Source organism: Scaptodrosophila lebanonensis, unplaced genomic scaffold (assembly GCF_003285725.1).
Source record: "Scaptodrosophila lebanonensis strain 11010-0011.00,11010-0021.00 unplaced genomic scaffold, SlebRS2 tig00000131-arrow-arrow-pilon, whole genome shotgun sequence".
Classification (NCBI taxonomy): Eukaryota; Metazoa; Arthropoda; class Insecta; order Diptera; family Drosophilidae; genus Scaptodrosophila; species Scaptodrosophila lebanonensis.
In genome coordinates, this window is record NW_022060584.1 from 1,724,093 (window position 1) to 1,743,276 (window position 19,184).

The 19,184-nt window shown below is 35.1% G+C and overlaps 1 protein-coding gene and 1 long non-coding RNA gene across 2 annotated transcripts; both read right to left on the reverse strand.

Annotated features, from left to right (window-relative positions):
* Positions 1–8,460: 8,460 nt before the first annotated feature.
* On the reverse strand, positions 8,461–9,909 carry LOC115629035. Its single transcript, XM_030525337.1, has 3 exons — positions 9,757–9,909; positions 8,904–9,698; positions 8,461–8,831 (listed from the first exon to the last, which is right to left on the reverse strand). Exons 1-3 carry the CDS (start codon positions 9,821–9,823, stop codon positions 8,800–8,802), a joined length of 894 nt encoding a protein of 297 aa, XP_030381197.1. The 5' UTR covers positions 9,824–9,909; the 3' UTR covers positions 8,461–8,799.
* A 7,955-nt stretch (positions 9,910–17,864) lies between these two features.
* Positions 17,865–18,716, reverse strand: LOC115629039. The gene is made up of 3 exons (XR_003995859.1): positions 18,585–18,716; positions 18,328–18,522; positions 17,865–18,270 (listed from the first exon to the last, which is right to left on the reverse strand). It is a non-coding gene; the product is annotated as an uncharacterized LOC115629039 (long non-coding RNA).
* Between the last annotated feature and the right edge of the window lie 468 nt (positions 18,717–19,184).

A 19,184-nucleotide genomic window follows, 5' to 3' on the forward strand; every position in this document is an offset into this window, starting at 1 on the left:
AAAATATCATAAAAGTTAAAAGAAAAATAAGGCAAGCAGCGTGTTTTGAAGTGATTTTAATTACAAATTAAATGTTTATTAATTAATTACTGAATATTTATTAAAATGTAATTTTTATTTTTGGGAAATTAGATCAAAAATGTGATATTTTTGAAGATACAAATGTAAATGTAAATAAATTAAATGAAATATTTTTTTAAAAAATCACATTTTTTTGGTCCCCATCCCATGCCCACATTTTTCCTAGCTTTTTGAATTCAAACCCAACTATTACCCATCTCTAGTTTGATTGGCACACGCGAATAGAAATGACAAAGACAAAGTGAAGGGGTGGGGAGAGTGCGAGAGGGCGTGAAGCTCTAAGTTTGGTTGTAGAATGCGAATGCTAGTGGCACTCAATGTTGTATATATATATATATATGTATGTATGTATGTATGTATGTATATATGTGTGTGTATTTGTGTACTTTACTTTGCAGTTTATGCGCTGCCGCACAATCATTAAAGTTAGACCCAAATGGCTGGACAGGCGCCCTCTCCTGTGGAGTGAGTTACTGCTTCAGTGTGTGTTCGAGTGCTTGTGTGTCTTGTGCTGGTCAAAGTTTTTCTTGTGGTGTGACTTTTGTTTGTCATCTTGCTGCCTGGAATTTTATATGGCTGCCATATGGGTAGTTGACAAAAATGTCAGCTCGTGTCAATTACCCAAACAATAGCCAGCTGCCTGTTCGTCCAAGATTTGATAAATTGCCAACTAAATGCTGGAATTGAAAGATGACTCGGCTTACGAGTCTTCCTTCGTTGTGTTTTCTCAATTCGTAATGAATTGAAGGCGGACTGTCAATCAAACAGGTGTTGAACTCATGAACCAATAAACTATTAAATTAGCATAAAAACAAGCCCACATTTTAAGCACTTCGCCGCAAAATCAAGCATTTGTATATTTATATGTGCTACTACAGTGAATATCTTATTTATAGAACTTTATCTATTGATGCTGAATGAATTGTGTTTTTCTTTTGACTAAAGCTCATATGAATGGAGATGGACTAGAATTGAATGTTTAACTTGCGCAATTCATCTTTTAAATTTCTTTCAATAGCAAAAGATGTTGTTAAAACTTTTAATTGAATTTGTAGATTTATTGAACATTAGTCATGTTTTTCAATTATTTTACTGAATACTTTTATATGGTACTAAAATTTTTTTCATCTTTTCATTGCTTAAACAATATTTTTGTACAATTTGGTTGTGCAATTAATAAATACCAGGAATAATTATATAATGTGAAACGAGATATGTTGTGATAAGTAAGGGAAGGAATAAATTGTGAAATTCAGTTTGTACCGTTAAGAAAACCTATATAGAACCTATATAGAACTAAGTGGAAACTGTTTTGACTGTGAAGTTTCATTTGATTAAAAATGTTTGATAAATGGAACAACTTTTAGTTTTTGTGAACATGACAATTACTTGAGACCAATAGAGAAGCTTTATCCATAAATATACTTCAATATCTGGTGATAGAAAATGTGGATTAATTGAACAACATGATAATTTTTTAATAGCAATAGATAGATTTACTCCATTGAGGACAGTTTTCGGACTATTTCTTTAGTTTGTTTCAAAAATCTAAAGTTAAAGCGGACGTTTGAAAAGAATTTTCAATCAATTCAATTATGTTTATTTGTTAACTGGCAGTTGAACGATTATTATCGAGATTATTCCTGATTTATGTTAAATTAAAAGATATCGACGTTCAAATATAACCAGTCTATCCTAAGTATTATATTTTAGTAAAGAGTTGAGCCTAAAGTTGAAATTGATTTGAATTGCATTGAATCTAATCGAAGAATTAACTAACTAGTTAATAAAAGAATGGGACGTTGGCAAGGTTTAGTGTTAAGCTATGTACAGTATTATTAGAACAAGGAGTACTTGTAAAAAGTCAACGCTTTAGAAGCATTCTTCAACTGTTGTTCACCCCTCATTTTGAACTAATTCTCAAATTCCCAAATGAACCTTGCAGAAGATTGTTAAGAGCTGCGAACTCTCCATATTCGTTTCAGTTCCAATTATCAGCTCACCTATTAGTGGAATGGTCCATTGAACAACTAGACATGCTGTTTTCAATTGATTCTTTTCATCGTGCCTCCACTGGCCATCCATTCAGTCTATACACACTGTAGTAGCGGGAATGCGCTCCAGTGATGCATTCAACTACTTATTGCTGGCAAGAAAACTATCGGTGAAAAGCTCGAGTGCGTGACATTAAGAGCCCTGAATGCCGCATTGAAAGTTGCATGAATAAAGGAGGAAGAAGGCCCCACTTGAGAGTGGCAGCTCAACTCATCATCAATGTCAGTTGCAAAAGTTCGCGCCTGCATTACGTAAATTTCGAAACTACGAAATGCAGAACAACGGTGGAAACAAACAGTTAACAGCTTCAGTTCAGCTGGTTCAGTTGGTGGCGCCTCCCGCATAAGAGGCAAGTGCTTGCCACAAATAAATTTGATTTGCATGTGCAAATGAACGTGGAATTGAATTTTCTTATGCATGAAATGTGTGCATAATTGGTCTTTCGAACACACACACATACACACACACACACACACACACACAAAGGCACTGTAAAATAGACGTCACCTCTCAACTGCGTGTCTGTCACGTTGACAGAGCAGGCGAAGAAAGCAATTGCTTTATTATTGCTTATGTATAAAATTATTGCTAGAGAACTACTAAAAGGCGTCAGAGCATTATCCTTATACTAAATTCAAATAAAACTAATATATTTACTTTCCTGTAATTTTCAATATTGGAAATAAGTATAAGCAGTTGGAAAGTCCTTTCTATTCACTATTAAGCGCGTGAATGTCTCGCCCAACACGAATTTATTTATGGAACTTTTATGATGCAACTCTCTGTATCCTCCTCAAAAGCGGCCTATTTTAGAAATATTATAAATAAATTTATATTTAATTTATTATTTATACAACTTTTCCATTTATAATTATTTTCTTAAACTTTATATGGGGAGACATGCTGTGGAATGTCCCACAGCCATCTGAAAATCTAAAATGTGTTTGATAAATAATTAAAAATTAAAAAATTAATTTCTGATGTTTACTTCTTTATTGTATAACTACAACGAATAATTAGTCTTAAGCTATTGGTATTTTATAGTAACTACTTTTATCTTTAAATATTTGCACTAACCAAACAATATTATTCTTAACTGATTTTTATACCCTATATACGAAGGGTATACAAATTAGTATATTATTATTAAAGTATATTATTATTAAAATAGTATGTTATGTTTGTGTATAAACTATGTATGTCCGTCTGCCTGGATTTCGGAAACAATTGAGCCCACACTGGGATGTAGACTCTCCGAAAATCCATTATTTAATTTTTTTTTTAATTTTGTGATTGTGCGGACGAGAAGCGCCATTAGAAAATAGAGGATCGGGAGAAAGTCTAACAAAAGATTATTCTCTGTATCTTGGTCTTTTTTTTTACTTAGTTCCACACAGTTGGTTGCAAAGAGACGATGGAGACGGAGGCGCCAATAGTTTTAAGAATTTACAACTCATCTTGGCATTATTTATTTTTTCACTCATGAATATGATCAACTACTTCACCCTTGGTCATTCCCCAATATAACATCCAGCTGAGCAAATGTCAATATTTTCAGTCCATACCATAACTACTGAATTGATTTTACATTGTACTGAAGACCTTGTGAGCTCGATTGAAAATTCTTTAGATGGTATTGTCCTGTAAGTTAACCGAAATATCTCTAGATATGTTAAATTATGTTTACTAAATTAACTTATAAAGATAAAAGAAATCAAGATAAAAGAAATAAATGCACCATTTATATAGTTCTTAAAAATGATAAAAAACTACCGTCTTCAAATCCGTACGCTTATTAATTTTGAAAGCCTTGTCAGTAAATGCCATTCACCCATCAAATGTCACAAAAGTTGATATTTTAAGAAATTGAATAAACAATTGTGTACAATTCGGCTCAATATTGGTCTGCCAATTTATATGAGCAAATGTGTCGAGAATTTCTTTTCCTTATGTGGCTACGACCCCTGTGTGTGTGTGTGTGTTTGGCATTTGTCAGTGACATCATTTCTCTTGATAAGTGGTCAAGTGGTGGCCACTACATTATACTAATGCCATACAATGCCAAACAAGGCATACTATATAGTATATCTACATACAACGAGTTGCACTCGAAAACTTGAATAATTAAAAATACAATATTGAAGTGCAAACAACTAACAAACTGGAGCACAGCACTTAGCCAAAGATATCCACTTACCGAGGATGAATGTAAGCTTGCTCTGCCACTTACATATGTATATTTATATATTTATTTATACATATACACATGCATACGAGTATGTACATGATGTGTGCAGATGCTGAGAAAAGTCGGCCCTCTACAAACTTGGTGACAGTGGAAATACTCGGAAGCTGTACAAACAATCGAAGCAAAAGCTGGAATGGCATAAAAAATGCTGCAGTTGTGTCTGTCCAAAGGGGCAGGAGGACAGTTCACATTTCCATTCACCGGATAACGAGTAGCAGGGTGAACATAAATTCGAATGCATTGGCCCTGAGAATTGAAAATAAAAGTTTTCAACAATCAAATAATAAAAGAAATGGGTCATTAAACCAAACTTAAAAAAAAGTCGAATTATAAATGAAAACGAACATAGAAATAGTAGATTTTATTTTAATATAATAGAAGTAGATAATCTAGATAATAAGTTCGTATATCACTGAGTCTAAAAAGCCTAACTTTGTTTCAGGAGAAAAGGAGAATTTATCGAGATATTTATCAAATTAGTTGAGATTCTAATAACGCTTTCCTTGAATATAAAAATTATTTCTTAAAGAAGAAAATGTTCTCGTTGCACATAACCGGACAGCTTTTGATTGTGTTCCTCGTTAACTCGATTGCTGGATTGGTTGGATTTGGAAATGTGGTAGAAACGACTCAAAATATAGTGAAAATATCTGGTTGTCAATATTTGTTCGCAATATTTCAGTACTAAAATAAATATTTATATCCTACATATACTTGTATATCCTTTTTTGTTTAGCTTTGAGCTTTGATGAGTTTGTGGATACTGAAACAAACTAATCATTCTCCAATCCTCTCAGTCCTTGGGTCATTTCGTTTTTTTAATTCTTTCTGTTCCATCTCTAGTTAGTTCGGCCATTTATTTCAGTCTTTGATTCATAAACCAGGCGGCTTCTCTATGTTTTAGCAATACGAAAATGTAAGTAAAATATGTATCTAATATAATAAATGAATCACAATTGTATTTTAATTTGTTATGAGAGGAGTTCTTCAAATATAAATTAGGAATTTCAGTCTCTATGCATAGAGCTGCATAAAACGGGCGGCTTCTCTAAGTTTTAGCAATACGAAAATGTAAGTAAAATATGTATGTAATATAATAAAAGAATCAGAATTGTATTTTAATTTGTTATGAGAGGAGTTCTTCAAATATAAATTAGGAATTTCAGTCTCTATGCATAGAGCTGCCACTGCTTTTTTTTCGTGAATTTTATTTAAAAATTGATCGTTCAATAATCGAAATAAGTTACTCTAACGAAGCTAGTTCATTAGTTTCTTTGGAAAAGAAATATGAATGAAATGAAACTATCATATGGTTAACTTTTTAAAAGAAAATAGAAAACTTCTTTAATATGTTTTCCTAGAAAGGGGAAAACTCTTAAACGGCAATGGTATCCAATTTCAAGTTTTCAATAGTCGAAATAGCTCACTAGAGGCACTTCATGAACTAAGTCAAATCAGTTATTTTTTAAAGTCGAGATAAGTAGAATTAGTTTGGATATGAGCGACGCCATAGAAATTTGAATACCTTCACAAATATCTCTCTGACAAATGACAAATACATACTATGTTACTTTTGAAAAAATTAACTGCGGGTAATAGAAGAGTTCTTCCAAAAAAGAATATACTGTTTGGTCGGAAAGAGGCACTTCAAAAATATATAAATGGAAATTCCACCCAAGTTTAAGTTCTCCTTTTATCTTCGTGAATTTCGTCGAACTACCAATTTAGTTTAATGGTGGAAATAACTTAATACGTACGAAGCCAGTGCAGTAATTCCTTTTGAAGATGCGAGTATTGGAATTAGTTCCAACCAGACGGACGTGCCTAATTTTAATAATTTGGAAAATATCAGGAACATATCCGATGTGACCAATATGGGTTTAGGTGCGTTTTTGAATATCATCGTAATGTTTTTCTTTCGGTGCACTCTCTTCAAACAAAAATAAACTGCGACTGGGGGTTATGGGTCATCCCTGCGAGTGACGTCGCGTCGTTGCGCGTAGAGTGTCAGCTCTGTCTGCGCTTTTAGCTCTCTTCCTCTTTTTCTTTGTCTCTCCCGCTTGGTGGCTGTTTGCTGTTTTATTTATTGTTTGCTCTCATTTGAGTCAATTACGACAAACGGAGATTGTTAATTGTTTTGATGCAGCCCCAAAACCCCAACCCCAACCCGAACCCAAAACCAAACCCTAACCGCCACAGTCGCTCCTCAAGTCCAAGACAAACAAGCCACATCCTGTAAACTGTCCTGCGACTGTCGATGGGCGGCTGGGGTGGACGTACATACATTTTATTTCATATTATTTATTCGCATGCCGCCATTGCTTTTGTTTTCTAGTTGCTGGCTGCCGTTGCCGCTGCCTCTGTTGTTGTTTGGCTTTTGGTCTCTGCTGGCCTTTGTTTGTTTGCTTTTGGCCAATAAACGTCAAGTGGCAGCTACAACAACAACAGTAGCAACAGCAACAACGGTAACAACAACAAACGCGTTTAATGGTGCGTTTAACATTTCATTGTGGGACCAGCTCCGACGTTGCGTTCCGATCTTGTTGCTACATTTTTTCATGACTTCTGACTTGTTGTCCTCGCTGGCGTCGTCGTGTCTCTGGCGTAAACTTTAATTGACTGTCAGCATCGTTCATTGAGGTAAGTTTTAATTAATTTTTGGGCCTATTTGCTACACTTGGCCACGCTAATATTTTTGCCTCTGTGTGTGTTAAATGGGCGGTTATATGAGTTCTGGTTGCTGCCTACGACACGGAGTGTGGCATTCAAAATGAGCTGCTAATTGTTTTGATCACATTTTCCAGATACTTTATCTAGCCTGCTAATCTAAAATCAATGGCAATAATCTGAAGTAAGTACAAGCTACATATATTACTATGTAATGCATATCGGACAGTTTGTGGGATTCAAACCGAAAGAAATCGCAAATGCTTGCAGAACTGTGTTACATATTTCGCAAATAATTTGTGACTAGAATATTTGTAGAATATTTGTAATTTATGTAATAACAACATATATCTTTATGGGGTCTGCTACGACGCCTCTTGATATATTTCAAAAACTAAAAAAGGAACACTCTCTTCGCTTTTGCAAGCAAAGAATAAGAATAGTTGGCTTGTTAAAAAATGTAGTTGAAGAACAAAAATAAACTCTCCCTATGTTAAGGTCAGAAGAATCAGTCTATCAATTTTGTGGACTCAGGCTGACACAGTTAACGAGATTTGCGGGTTCATACAGACAGACGGATGAACAGAAAAAAACACAACCTTTTGACTTCAAAGGCTGATCAAAGTATAATTTTAGAAGGTACTGTTGAAGAAGACTAGATTTCTACATTTCAATAACAATTTTTACATTGAAACTAACGATATGTTGTCAGTGAAGCCAAAATATGTGACGAGTCGTTATGATTTGCATTACGTAACTGAACTTCTTCATCCATCCATAAGAAAGACTGTTTATAGCGAAAGGCAATTAATCAATCGATATTACCAATTGCTAGGCTTAGCGTCTAATTATTTATATAATAAGCAAATTCCTTCCTTCGAACAGATATTATTTTAAAAGCTCTGGAATCGTTTATTTTTCATTTCAATTTAATTCAGTTAATTATTAATTATTTATTTCATTAATTACATTAATTAATTAATTAATTACACATTTCATTTAGTTTTATTTAATATTGAATATCACAATTACAATTAAGAATTTTTACTATTTGCCCTAGCTTTAATTATTGTTTAGTTATTATATTACTATTTTTATTATTTCTTATTTTATATGATTAATAATAATTGACATATGTATTTTATCATATTTAAAATTGTTGCATTTATGTGTGCTACAAATGTAAGTGTATGATATATGATTAGTAGTGATGATGATAGAGTATTTAGATGTGCTATTGCAAGTGTGTTTTAAGTCTAAAGTGCGTCTCGCTGGTAATTGTCTTCAGGTAATGCCGAAGATCGTCTTCCGAGCTGGCTAATTTATATCTTAATAAATTATTTCTCGATGTGGAGAAGGTGATTTTTTCTGCGTGCTATAATTCTATGCAAGAAAATGAAAGTTCTCAGTTTTAATCTATTTTACTTTTTATTGACTTTGATAAATTTTTATTTTCAGCAATCTTCCCCACACTGACTGTTTTTGAGAGAAGTTGATGTTTTCTTCAGAAATCTGTTGAGATCCAGCGTGTTCCATAGCTCTCTTAAGGCAATAAACTCAATGTCACAGCGCTCATGAAGTGCCCCGAAAGAAATTGCTTTCTAGTGAAAGTTTCTTGTCTTTAGAGAGCGCTTGAACATGCGAAAAGGAGTTTGCATATTGCAGTCTACTGTCGTCTTCTAAATCGAGAGTTTCAAGGATAGTAATAAAATATTAGCCGTAAATACAGAAACTGGCATAGATCCTGCTTAAAATTCTAGACGTGGTATATAGTTGCCATCTGTGGGAAGAAGGTTGAAGATTATCTTTAGTTGGCATATCTGCATATCAGCTCTATTGTATGTATACTCACCAAAGTTCCAACTTCGCTCGAGCTTATCCCGCTGCATTACGGCCAACTTCTCAACCTGCAACGGTACCAACATCTTTAGCTTGCGCCGATTTGTCTTACATATAGGTATGGCTTTGCCAAGTTCCAGCGGCTTTCTCTTCGGCTTCACAGGTCTCGAATAATGGCCGAGCGGTACCTTAAATGTTGACTGGTTCGTGTCTTCTTCAATCACCTCCGACTTTGACTTGTGTGGGCTAAGTCCGATTTTGGTGTTAATTTTTGGTAATTTGTAAATGTGGTTGGGAAAGGGAAGCACGTTCACATCACATTTCTGATCAGCTGGTTCGGGATCATGTGGCAGTTTTATTATCCATTTATTGGCATTATTGAAAGGCTGCGGCTTATAATCATAGCTGTTGCGCTTCTTCCATCTGCTTCCATGTTGCAATATTGGTGTGCCGCTCCCATTGCCCTTATATTCCTTCACGCCTTGCGACATGATATTCATGAGCTTGTGCACTATATCCGGGAAACGTTGGGTTAGCTTTTCCTGCGCCTGAAGTGCTCCGTAATGATGCTTAGTCAGCATTGAATTGGAACGATTGAGCTGAACGGTAGCATGATCGTTCTCCATAGATCGCGGAGGCCCTTTGCGCTCATGAATCTGCTCGCAGAGAAGACTGACTGCGGACATCCGATTGTAGACAGATGATGGCAGCGACTCTATATTATTTTCAGGCATGGCATGGGATATAGCTGAATCGCGTGATTTCGTTTTCAACTGAGCGACGTGACTGTAGGCGGCTTGACTCGGAACTAGATGTTGGAAATACTTGTAAGTGAACTGTGAGGATCACACTGGCTGGCTACTCACATTTAGTCCAGCGATTTGAAATGCCAAGCATTTGCGCTCCTCTAATTTTGCTAACACTCTTAGCCATCTTAACAGTGTCTTGCCTAATATCAAATTTTAGGTAACAACGTTTAAATTTTGCGTTTGTGTAAAACAAAAATTTCGTAGTTTTCTTTGCATGTGTCGAAAACACAATGACAATGAAACTGAAAGCATCGCACGACTTGCTTAGATATAGTATTATAGCGATAGCAGTCTAGAAAATGGAAAAATAAAAATAAAACAATTATAAGTAACTAGAGACTGTCTAAAAAACCCCTTAAAAGCCCTACTAGAAAATGGCTAGAAAAACAATTATAAGGGAAAAAAATCCGCCAAAAATCCACCAGAAAATATATAAAAAACGAACACAAATAGATGGAAAGAGAAAATGGCTAGAAATACCGCTATAAATAGCTATAAAACCCGCTAAAAAGTTATGGTAAAGCTGGTCCACTTTATGTTCATTTAACTGCTCCTGTAACCGTACTTTGGTTTCGTCACAGAAAACGTTGCCGATCCAGCATTCAAACCCCTCACATACGAAGTTTCACTTCAAAAACAGAATTGTTTGTCTCCACATCAGATATCTATACGTCAATTATCTTCAGATCAGATCTTTACGCGCTAGAATTCGACACGTCTGATGTCTGCGCGTAAGATGCCTACATATTAGATATAAACACGATGTTAGTTGTTAGATTGCCCAACGTCATGTGGTGATACTCCAGATATATCCATACGCCAGATATATCAAATGTCGTTGCTTTTAAACGTAATATAGGAGTACTTATATTTCTAATGACAAAATCCAAGAAGTGAACTACAAAGGTTTATTTCTTGAAATCCGTTAAACATCCATAACTTTATCCGGCTCGTGAGTCCCATATGTTCGCCTTACTCCTTTACTAGTTTTGAAAGGTTTACTTAGGTCGGGACATTCCAAGCACTATGTAAAGCAGAGAGTATTTATTGATTTAAACTATTCAATAATCTTTAAACCATATAATCGAGTTGCTTAAGCTCAGAAAGGAATCTTTTTATCATTTTCGTAGCCTGAACCATTTTTAAACAGGTTCGGTTAAAGGGATTAAGAAATGGAATTTGTTGAAAATCCAAATGATACATTTTCCGGATGTTTAAACTAAGTCTCGAATTCTGTCTGCTTTGCAGATTTATTTGTTGAGCGTGGAATAAAATATTGAAAAAGATTTCAATCGTCTTACTTGGTTGTAGCAGAGAACTACCCGTCATAGAAATCTTTTAATTTTTGTATTGAATTAATATAATATTTTCGACATATAGATGTCTGATGGTAGCTTAAGATAAACAGACAATATTCTAAATATTTACTATTTATCTACTGCTTGTTTTTTACACAAAAGATTCCAAAACAGCTGCCTTCTAAAAGGATCAATTTAGTATGACTTTTAAATGCGATCCCATTAGGCGTCTCAATTAAACATTTCCGGAGCCTAAATTGAGGGTAAGTTGAGGGCCAAACTCAACTGAACAGAGTTCAAATTAATGCCATTTGATGTCCATTGATGCCCATCGCTTCATTTGCCAAATGTGCTGGCAATATTATTTAAGTGGCTGCTGATGGAACTTGCCCAAAAAAGCATTAAGTTTTTAATATTTAACGTTGAGGGAAAAGGTCAGAGGATAATGAAAATGACCTGTCGAAGGTAAATGGACTTAAGCCATTTTGGCCAACCAGCCGGGGCAACATCATCAGCAGTGGCCGGAACGTGCTCGAGGTCTTGTCTAAATCTTTTGTTTTGTGTTATTTAGAAAAATTGCTCACGCACGGGTTCGTTTGGGAGATCTTAAGTGTTGAAGCTGATGCCGTCGTTACTGTTGTTGTTGCTCCTGTTTGTGGTGTATCATGTCCTGTAGCTTGTTTTGCTTTTGATTTTGGGATGTTTTTTATTTGTTTTTGTTTTTATTTTCCTTTTCTTTTTTTCTAGCCGCTTTCGTATGTCGCTTAAGCGCATTAAAAGTTCTTGTTCTTGTTGCCGTTGTGCAGTTTATTGAAAGCACATCACGTTTTGCACCTGATTTGCTGACAATCCTCGGACATTCTAAACAGCTCACCTGGTCGACAGCTTAAGCAGTTCCAACTTTTTGTACCTGCGCCGCATACTAAAACATTCTCTTGGCCATCATTTTGTGGCGCGTCAATAATTAAGACGACTTTGTTGCTTGTGGTTTAAAGAAAAATGTTCCTTTCCTTTGATTAATATTTAAAGCCTAACAAATGTTGTCTCAGATGCAATAACAAGCTAGGCTTTTATCGATGCTGGTCAATTAGATGGATGACCTGAATAAGTTTTAATTGACAGGCAAATGACAGCTGCCGGCTGAATACGTTCGACAACACTTGAATGGATAATGGCATTCAATTTTGAACGTTTTGCGTTGCTTTTCGAAGCCCAAAAAATCAAACAAAAGCTCCGCTTCTTTCAAAGTTATTTCCCAAATGAAGAATCTGAACATTTAGAAATCAAATGAAAACCTAATCAAATATATTTTGTTTATGATAAATGTAAACTGCTAAAAACAAATACAATTTATTTGTAAAACAAATGTCCGATATTGCCTTTAAAAATAACTTGAGGATCTGGCGTACTTTTTAAAAAACTTCTTTCTCGAATTAAATGTTTTGTGCGCTGAAAATCAGAAATATTTTCTGTTAAGTTGAAAGTTTAAAACTATTTTTTATTCCACGTCAAAAATTGATATTTTATATTTTAAAGAAGTTTCAAGTTTTATCCAAATCGGTTTATTCAAAGAAAAGCCCACAAACTGCAGGAGGGGACTCCCTCTGCTTCTTTTTGCTTCTTCTACTATATAGTATAACTCAGCAGCGAAAGTTTGATTCGCTAAAGGGTATTTCGCTGCTGGGTTTGATCGACTATATCATTCTCTCTTGTTTAAATTTAAAATCAATACAATTCACACAATAAAATTAAATTAAAGCTTAAGTAATATAGTTCTAATTTTAAGTTAGTATTCATATAATAATGTTTATGTGTTGTTGCTTGATTTGGTGAACATTGAAGCTGCTTGAATCAGAAACAGAACAGTGTGATTAACTTAATGGCCTTCTTAATTTTGCTGCCATGACTTGACTCGATCAATTAGAACACAAAGCAAGAAGTCGATTGTTTAGCGGCTGACTTGTCTTGAAAATACTGCTTAGTCACGTACAAGGTCGTAGCATCGCGCCAAACAGTGTTGCCAATAGCGAGCCTGTTTGCTTGCCACATCCGCCACATCGATGCGTACTAACAGCAATGCCTAGCCTGTTGTTTTGTGGCCTGTTCGTGTGGGTGAACTAAACCAATACACACACACACACCCATTACCCACTACCCACCACCCAGCACCCAGCACCAACAATACCCACACACCCAACAAACAAAGCAGCAATAATTTGGGTAATTAGATTGCGATTACATTACAACGCGGCGTATGCGCAATGTGCGCGTTCGTTTAAAGCTACAGAAGTTGCAGTGGAAATTGCCGCTTCCACCATTTAGCTAAGTGGCTCGCTGCGCTTTATACAAGTATACTTGTAAACTGCTGATTATGTGCTTCGGAGGAAAATAAGAATGCAACTGGAATGTTGATTCAGCAACTGCTTTTGGCAATTGAATTGATCAAAAGGCGAAGCTATCAGAAAGAAGTAGTACATAAAAGAAATAGTAAAGAAAACTTCACTTTAGTCTGCATCCTGCACTGATATGCTCTGCTTTGGATTTATTAACTGTTGAGTTGGAAAAACTGCAGACAGAATGGTTAGTGTGCTCATGTCTGCGTGTGTGTGTGTGTGTGCGTGTGTGTGTATGCACCATTAGTTTAAGCCAACAAGTGCAGCAAACGAAGCGAAACCGCTGCCGGACTCACTGCTGACTAAGCAGGGCCCAGCGCGTATCTTCTGGACAGCACTTGACTGCCCAGGCTTGCATAAAATTGCACAAAATTGATGATGAATACACAGACAAATTTGTATGCGTTACAGTTATGCGAATCAGTATGCGCACGCTTAGGCCATAAGTCAATTGAAAGCGTATACAGTACGGACGAGTATGTCAAGGTTTAAATACACACAAAAGTGATTACTAAAACTTCAAACTAGAATCCTCTTCTCTCTTCCAACATGTACAACAAGTTTTCAATACAAGTTTTCAGTGACAAAAAACACTCATTCAAGATTGAGTTCAACTTAATATTCGGGTTCTTAGCGGCCTATTATGGCGACTAAAATACCCCATTAAGATTAGTACTGTATTACTACATTTCCACCCCCCCCCCCCCCACCTCCTTCTTTTTTAAATTATGTTATAAGTTTTCTTTTTCTTTTGTTATAGTATTAACTTTAAATAAATAAATTATCTCTTAGAAAATACATATAGCGGCGACGGCAATATGCTTTACAAGTAAATACAACCAGGGACAAAATTATGATGCATCAAGATTTCTGAAACTTTCACTTACGAGCTCTAAGCTAGACACAATCGAAATTTATATTGACATAATTAAATAATCAATTAATATTTATATTATTAATTATGCATTAAAATTGACTCCGTTTTTTTATGTGCATCTCAATTCATAATAGTATCAGGAGCAGTAGAAAAGAACAATACGGCGGTTAAAATTGGATTCTTTTGAAAATATAAAGCGTGACCGATCAGGTTCAGTTATATAGTATTTTCCATATTTTCCGACATTGTTCCATCTGATTGAGATGCGTTAATTGTTCGAGATGCAATGTCGCTTCGTAAAATTGTCTGCTTCTTTAAAACTATTTATCCTATATTTTTGTATCCCCGCTTTCTTTTCATTTTTTTCTGTCAGCTACTTATTTACCTTCCACGTTAATGGGAAAAACTATCCTAGCCCATACAAAATAATCATGCACTCCTGTATTCTGGTTGGAACTCGATCAAATTAATCGCTTATTAAATTGAAAGCTAATACAATTCAGTTAGTAAACACAATGTTGGTTAGTAAAATTTGGAAATATTCATATACACTTTTTTTTTCTTTGCGAAATAAATTCTTCCAAAATAGTTAAAAGTATTTTCCATTCAACATTAACTTTACCAATTGTTTATTATTAGCAATTTAGCTAAATTCGAATGATGCTGCTTCCTTCTGTCTTGTACATATGTATATATCCCATTTTTATCCTTCAGGTACAGAGTATAAAAACGAATCGAAATTCATCAAAAAAGTATTCAAAAATGGAAAGAGCCTACCTACTTATTATAGTTTTCTTTGCACTTCAATTTTTTGCTTTAGATAAGGTTTTGTATCGCAATTAATCTGTATTTTGTAACTGAATTTCCCAACTATTTTGCTTAAAAAGAGAATGAATTCGTCTTAATTTAAAACGAGGATTGAGTTTTAGTTTGGAGTGACACATATACTATGTAAAAATAAGAATTAAAAAAATTGCTTTAACATTGTAATTAATGTTAACATAGGCAAGGGTGTCGAAAACAGAAACTAGTTACTTTATTCTCCTAATTCAACCCAAGCCTTATATACTATACTTAGTTGAAATATTGCATTAAGAGCTTTCCATAGCTAGATGAAGGGCAACAACATTGCCAATTAAACCAGCATAGAGCTTTTGAATAAAATCAGATTCATACTCTTACTAAATATTTTTATTGATGAGATTGATTAGCCGGAAGTGTACGTATGCTCAGAAAATGCTTTAAGTCGAGCAGACACCACTAAAGGAATCGAACAGAGTCCAGGCGAAGCAGGCTCTTTTCATATTTGAAGCTGCAATGGGTTGGTTTTAGTTTATATTCAGACTATGATTTGTATTTGTGTGCACACCTACCAATGCTTAGGTGTGATGCTCGTTTCCAATGCAACTAACAACGCCATCCGCAAGGCACACATGGCCCACAGGGTCCACAAATGCCAGAGCAGCCGCCGCAGTAGTTGTTGCAAGAATCGCAGAAGCCTGAGGGCCCACAACCGCCACAAGAGCCGAGGCATGCGCCGGGGTAGCACGGATAGGAACACATTTTTGTTAGTTACTTGAAAGCTAAGAAATGAGAAACTGTTTATTTTTAGCAACGAATAATTTCTATTATTGTTTTTTTTTTACACAAACTTCGCCTGGAACTGTCTCGAGAACGTGTACAATTTAGTAGCAAGGCTGTCGAAGGAATGAGTTTTCAGTGCTTAAAAAAAATCCACATGAGTTATTTAAAATTCAAAGCCTGCTCGGTTGCCGCATTTCTTATAGGAGTAACAGTCTCTAAGAAAATATTCTAAATTAATGTTAAAATATTCTTAGAATATTTAATAAGATATTTGGCAATAATTGAGCCCGGTTTAGGCTCTTCTTGTGAATTATCGATATACGGGCTTTCAATTTATTTAATAAAGTTTTCAATTAAAGTTTCGAAATGAAATTGATTTGGTGAAATTTAAGGCCAACAATTTTTGAAATCTTCGTGTTCATACTTATAGAAAAATTGACTCATCTCCTGAAAAATAAACACGTTTCGATCTAATGCTCTTTTTTCATTCCTTTAACTTTTTTTTGTTTCTCCATCCCCCTCATTTTTAAGGAGAGCTATGCCCTTTTTTGTTGGTCTGGGCCAAACCAAATTTGGTAGCTCTAGCTCTGATACTTTTCATTATTTTCTTCGTGTTCATACAGACAGACAACTGAACTCATCTCCTGGTGACGAATTCATTACTCTAGCATTTAGATATATTTAGCAGAATCCAAGCTGATGAGCTGTGAGATGGATATAAGGAAATGGCTTTATAGACTCCTCTAGTCGGAAATGGAAGTCAGACGACGGCGTAGTATGGCTATTCTTACCAAATATCACATAGTGGTCTCCCAAATATACAACAAATTGGTTAATTAACTTAGCAATCATTTAACAAAAAGTATTCTTCAACAGTTGTATGTAAAAGTAAAAGTGAGTATTAAAAGCTTGTATATACAATTATAGAAGAAATGTTAACAACAAAAACAATAAACGGGATTCACTTTCATCTATAGACGCCAGAGGCAATTCAAACAACTCAGATTAGTAGGCCTCGAAACCTTTTAATTAAATTCTTCCCAAAGTTTCAACTGATGTGGATTCCAGGCCACGTAAACATTAAGAGCAACGAAGTCGCTGACACCACAGCTGAAAGTTTTATGAATCTATCACGCATATTAACAGCAAATCTCAATCAATGGATATTCAAAAACATATTAAAAACTCCAATATATGAATACCATTTAATTATTTTCTCAAACGCTCAAATTGTAACAATATATAAATCTTGATAAGAATTTGTGCAAAGATTTCTATCTACATACGGAACAAAAATGTTCAAGTTTAAAAATTACTTAAATGTTAAATGTTTTATAGTTATAAGACATATAATTACTTGTTCCAATTATAATCATATAATCAATACAATAATTTACTCTCGACAGAACTCTCTCTAAATTGTATCAAAACTGTCCTCTATACCCATCTCCGGGGAAATCTCTGCCCACTTTGGCTGGAGATTTTCCCTTTTTTCATTTTTCTCTTTCTGTTACATTTTACTTACTTAGCTCTTAAGTAGAATGAAGTTTGCTCCTCTACTATATATTTTTTTTAGTGGTGTAGGTCTATAATGTCTCTGACAACATATGGCTGTGAGTCGAGGTATTGCTGGCCAAATGGCAAATAAAACTCCCCCAACGTGTCGGAGGCATTAATAGACATTAATGTATAGTTATTATTGAGGCTTTCTTATTAGTAAAGTTTCAATTGTAAATTAAAATTAGTAAAATGTATCGGCAGAATTATTTGTTAATATATTAAATAAATAAATAAATTCTGTATTTATAGGGAGCTGAAGGCCCCGTTAAATTCTAAGCTAACATTTAATTTGTATTTATATGTGGTTGTAGTAAATAATAATAATGTTAACAAAGCCTAGATGGCTACGAATTCATTGTCATAAGTAAAGCTATGAAATCACTTTTGAACAATTTTGAATATTAGATAACTCAAATATAAAAACATGGTGCTGAATCAAAAACAAGTCCACAGTTTGGTTTTGCAATTGTTTATTTTATTCGCTCTGTTTTCTATTTCATACTGACATTCCAGTTCCAGACTATTTACAGTAGTTTCTTATGGCTGAAGATGGCATCTGCCGGGTTGTTGCGTTGTCTACCCGCCTGGAATGTTGTGGCATCATCTTGAGGTTGGAGTGGTTGCTATATGGTGCGACACAGTTGGCTCCTGAACTTCCTTCTGAAGAGAGGTTAGCAGCATCCACCGCAGCCACCGCAACCGCCGCATGGGCCGCAGCATGGCGAGCAGCATGGGGTGCAGCAAGTATAGCAGCAGGTGGTGTAGCAGCATGGTGAGCAGCAGGGGCTGCAGCAAGGGCTGCAGCACGAGTTGCAGCATGGATAACACATGTTGATAGATGTGATTGGGGCTGTGGGCGCTACAGCAAACACTTTCTTTATAGGAGCCGCCTTTAGCTAGTAGGCTTGGGGCTTACCTTGCTGCGCACTTCTTCACGGAAATAGGAGGTGTGTATTACACCGATTAGCCTCGATGCTGTTGTTTGATGCGATCGAACGTTCCAGGCGTGCTCCGGATTGGGCGCATCAGTTGCCGCTTACCTCATGTGGAATGTTGCGTCTCATTAGGCTGAGTTATGTGCAGTAACCGATCAATGATATTGCTAGACAACCTGTTGGATAATTCAGCGATTAGTCTAAATCTGGGATATTGTATTTTCCTAATTTTACTTACATGCCCCGAAAAATTTTGTAAAACTGCAAAAAAAAATATTTTTATGGATGTTTACTGTATGAGCTCTGGAAAGCGAATGAGAAATTGTAGAAACATGTTTATGCTTCTCCCTGACAAAGTACCGATTTGTATTTCAAGGCATACTGTATGATTTGAATGGACTACCTTGATGACTGCGTTTGGTTTTTAAAACTAAAATTTTTTCAATACATAGTACGACTGCCTTAAAACATGGTTGCTGGCTTCTTTGTAGCATGCTTACGTATGCTTAATACTATATAGCAGTACCATGAATTATCAAAGTGGAGTCAAAATGGATACACTTAACTTGTTACTAGACAGAACTTTCATGAAGCTAAAATAAACAACGATGTTTTGAACCACAATGTAAATCTGAAAATAAGGCTAAGGACTGTAAAATATGATAACGCTGTTGTTGCAACTCTTGGACAATTTAAATCCATATGTAAATTAAACATTAATGAAAATGGTGATGAACAATAGGTGTATAATTTGTCTATTAATAATGATATTGCGTTTTCCAAGCATTGCTATTTCCAAGTAACATTCTATTTTGATCAACCAATGCCATCAAAATAT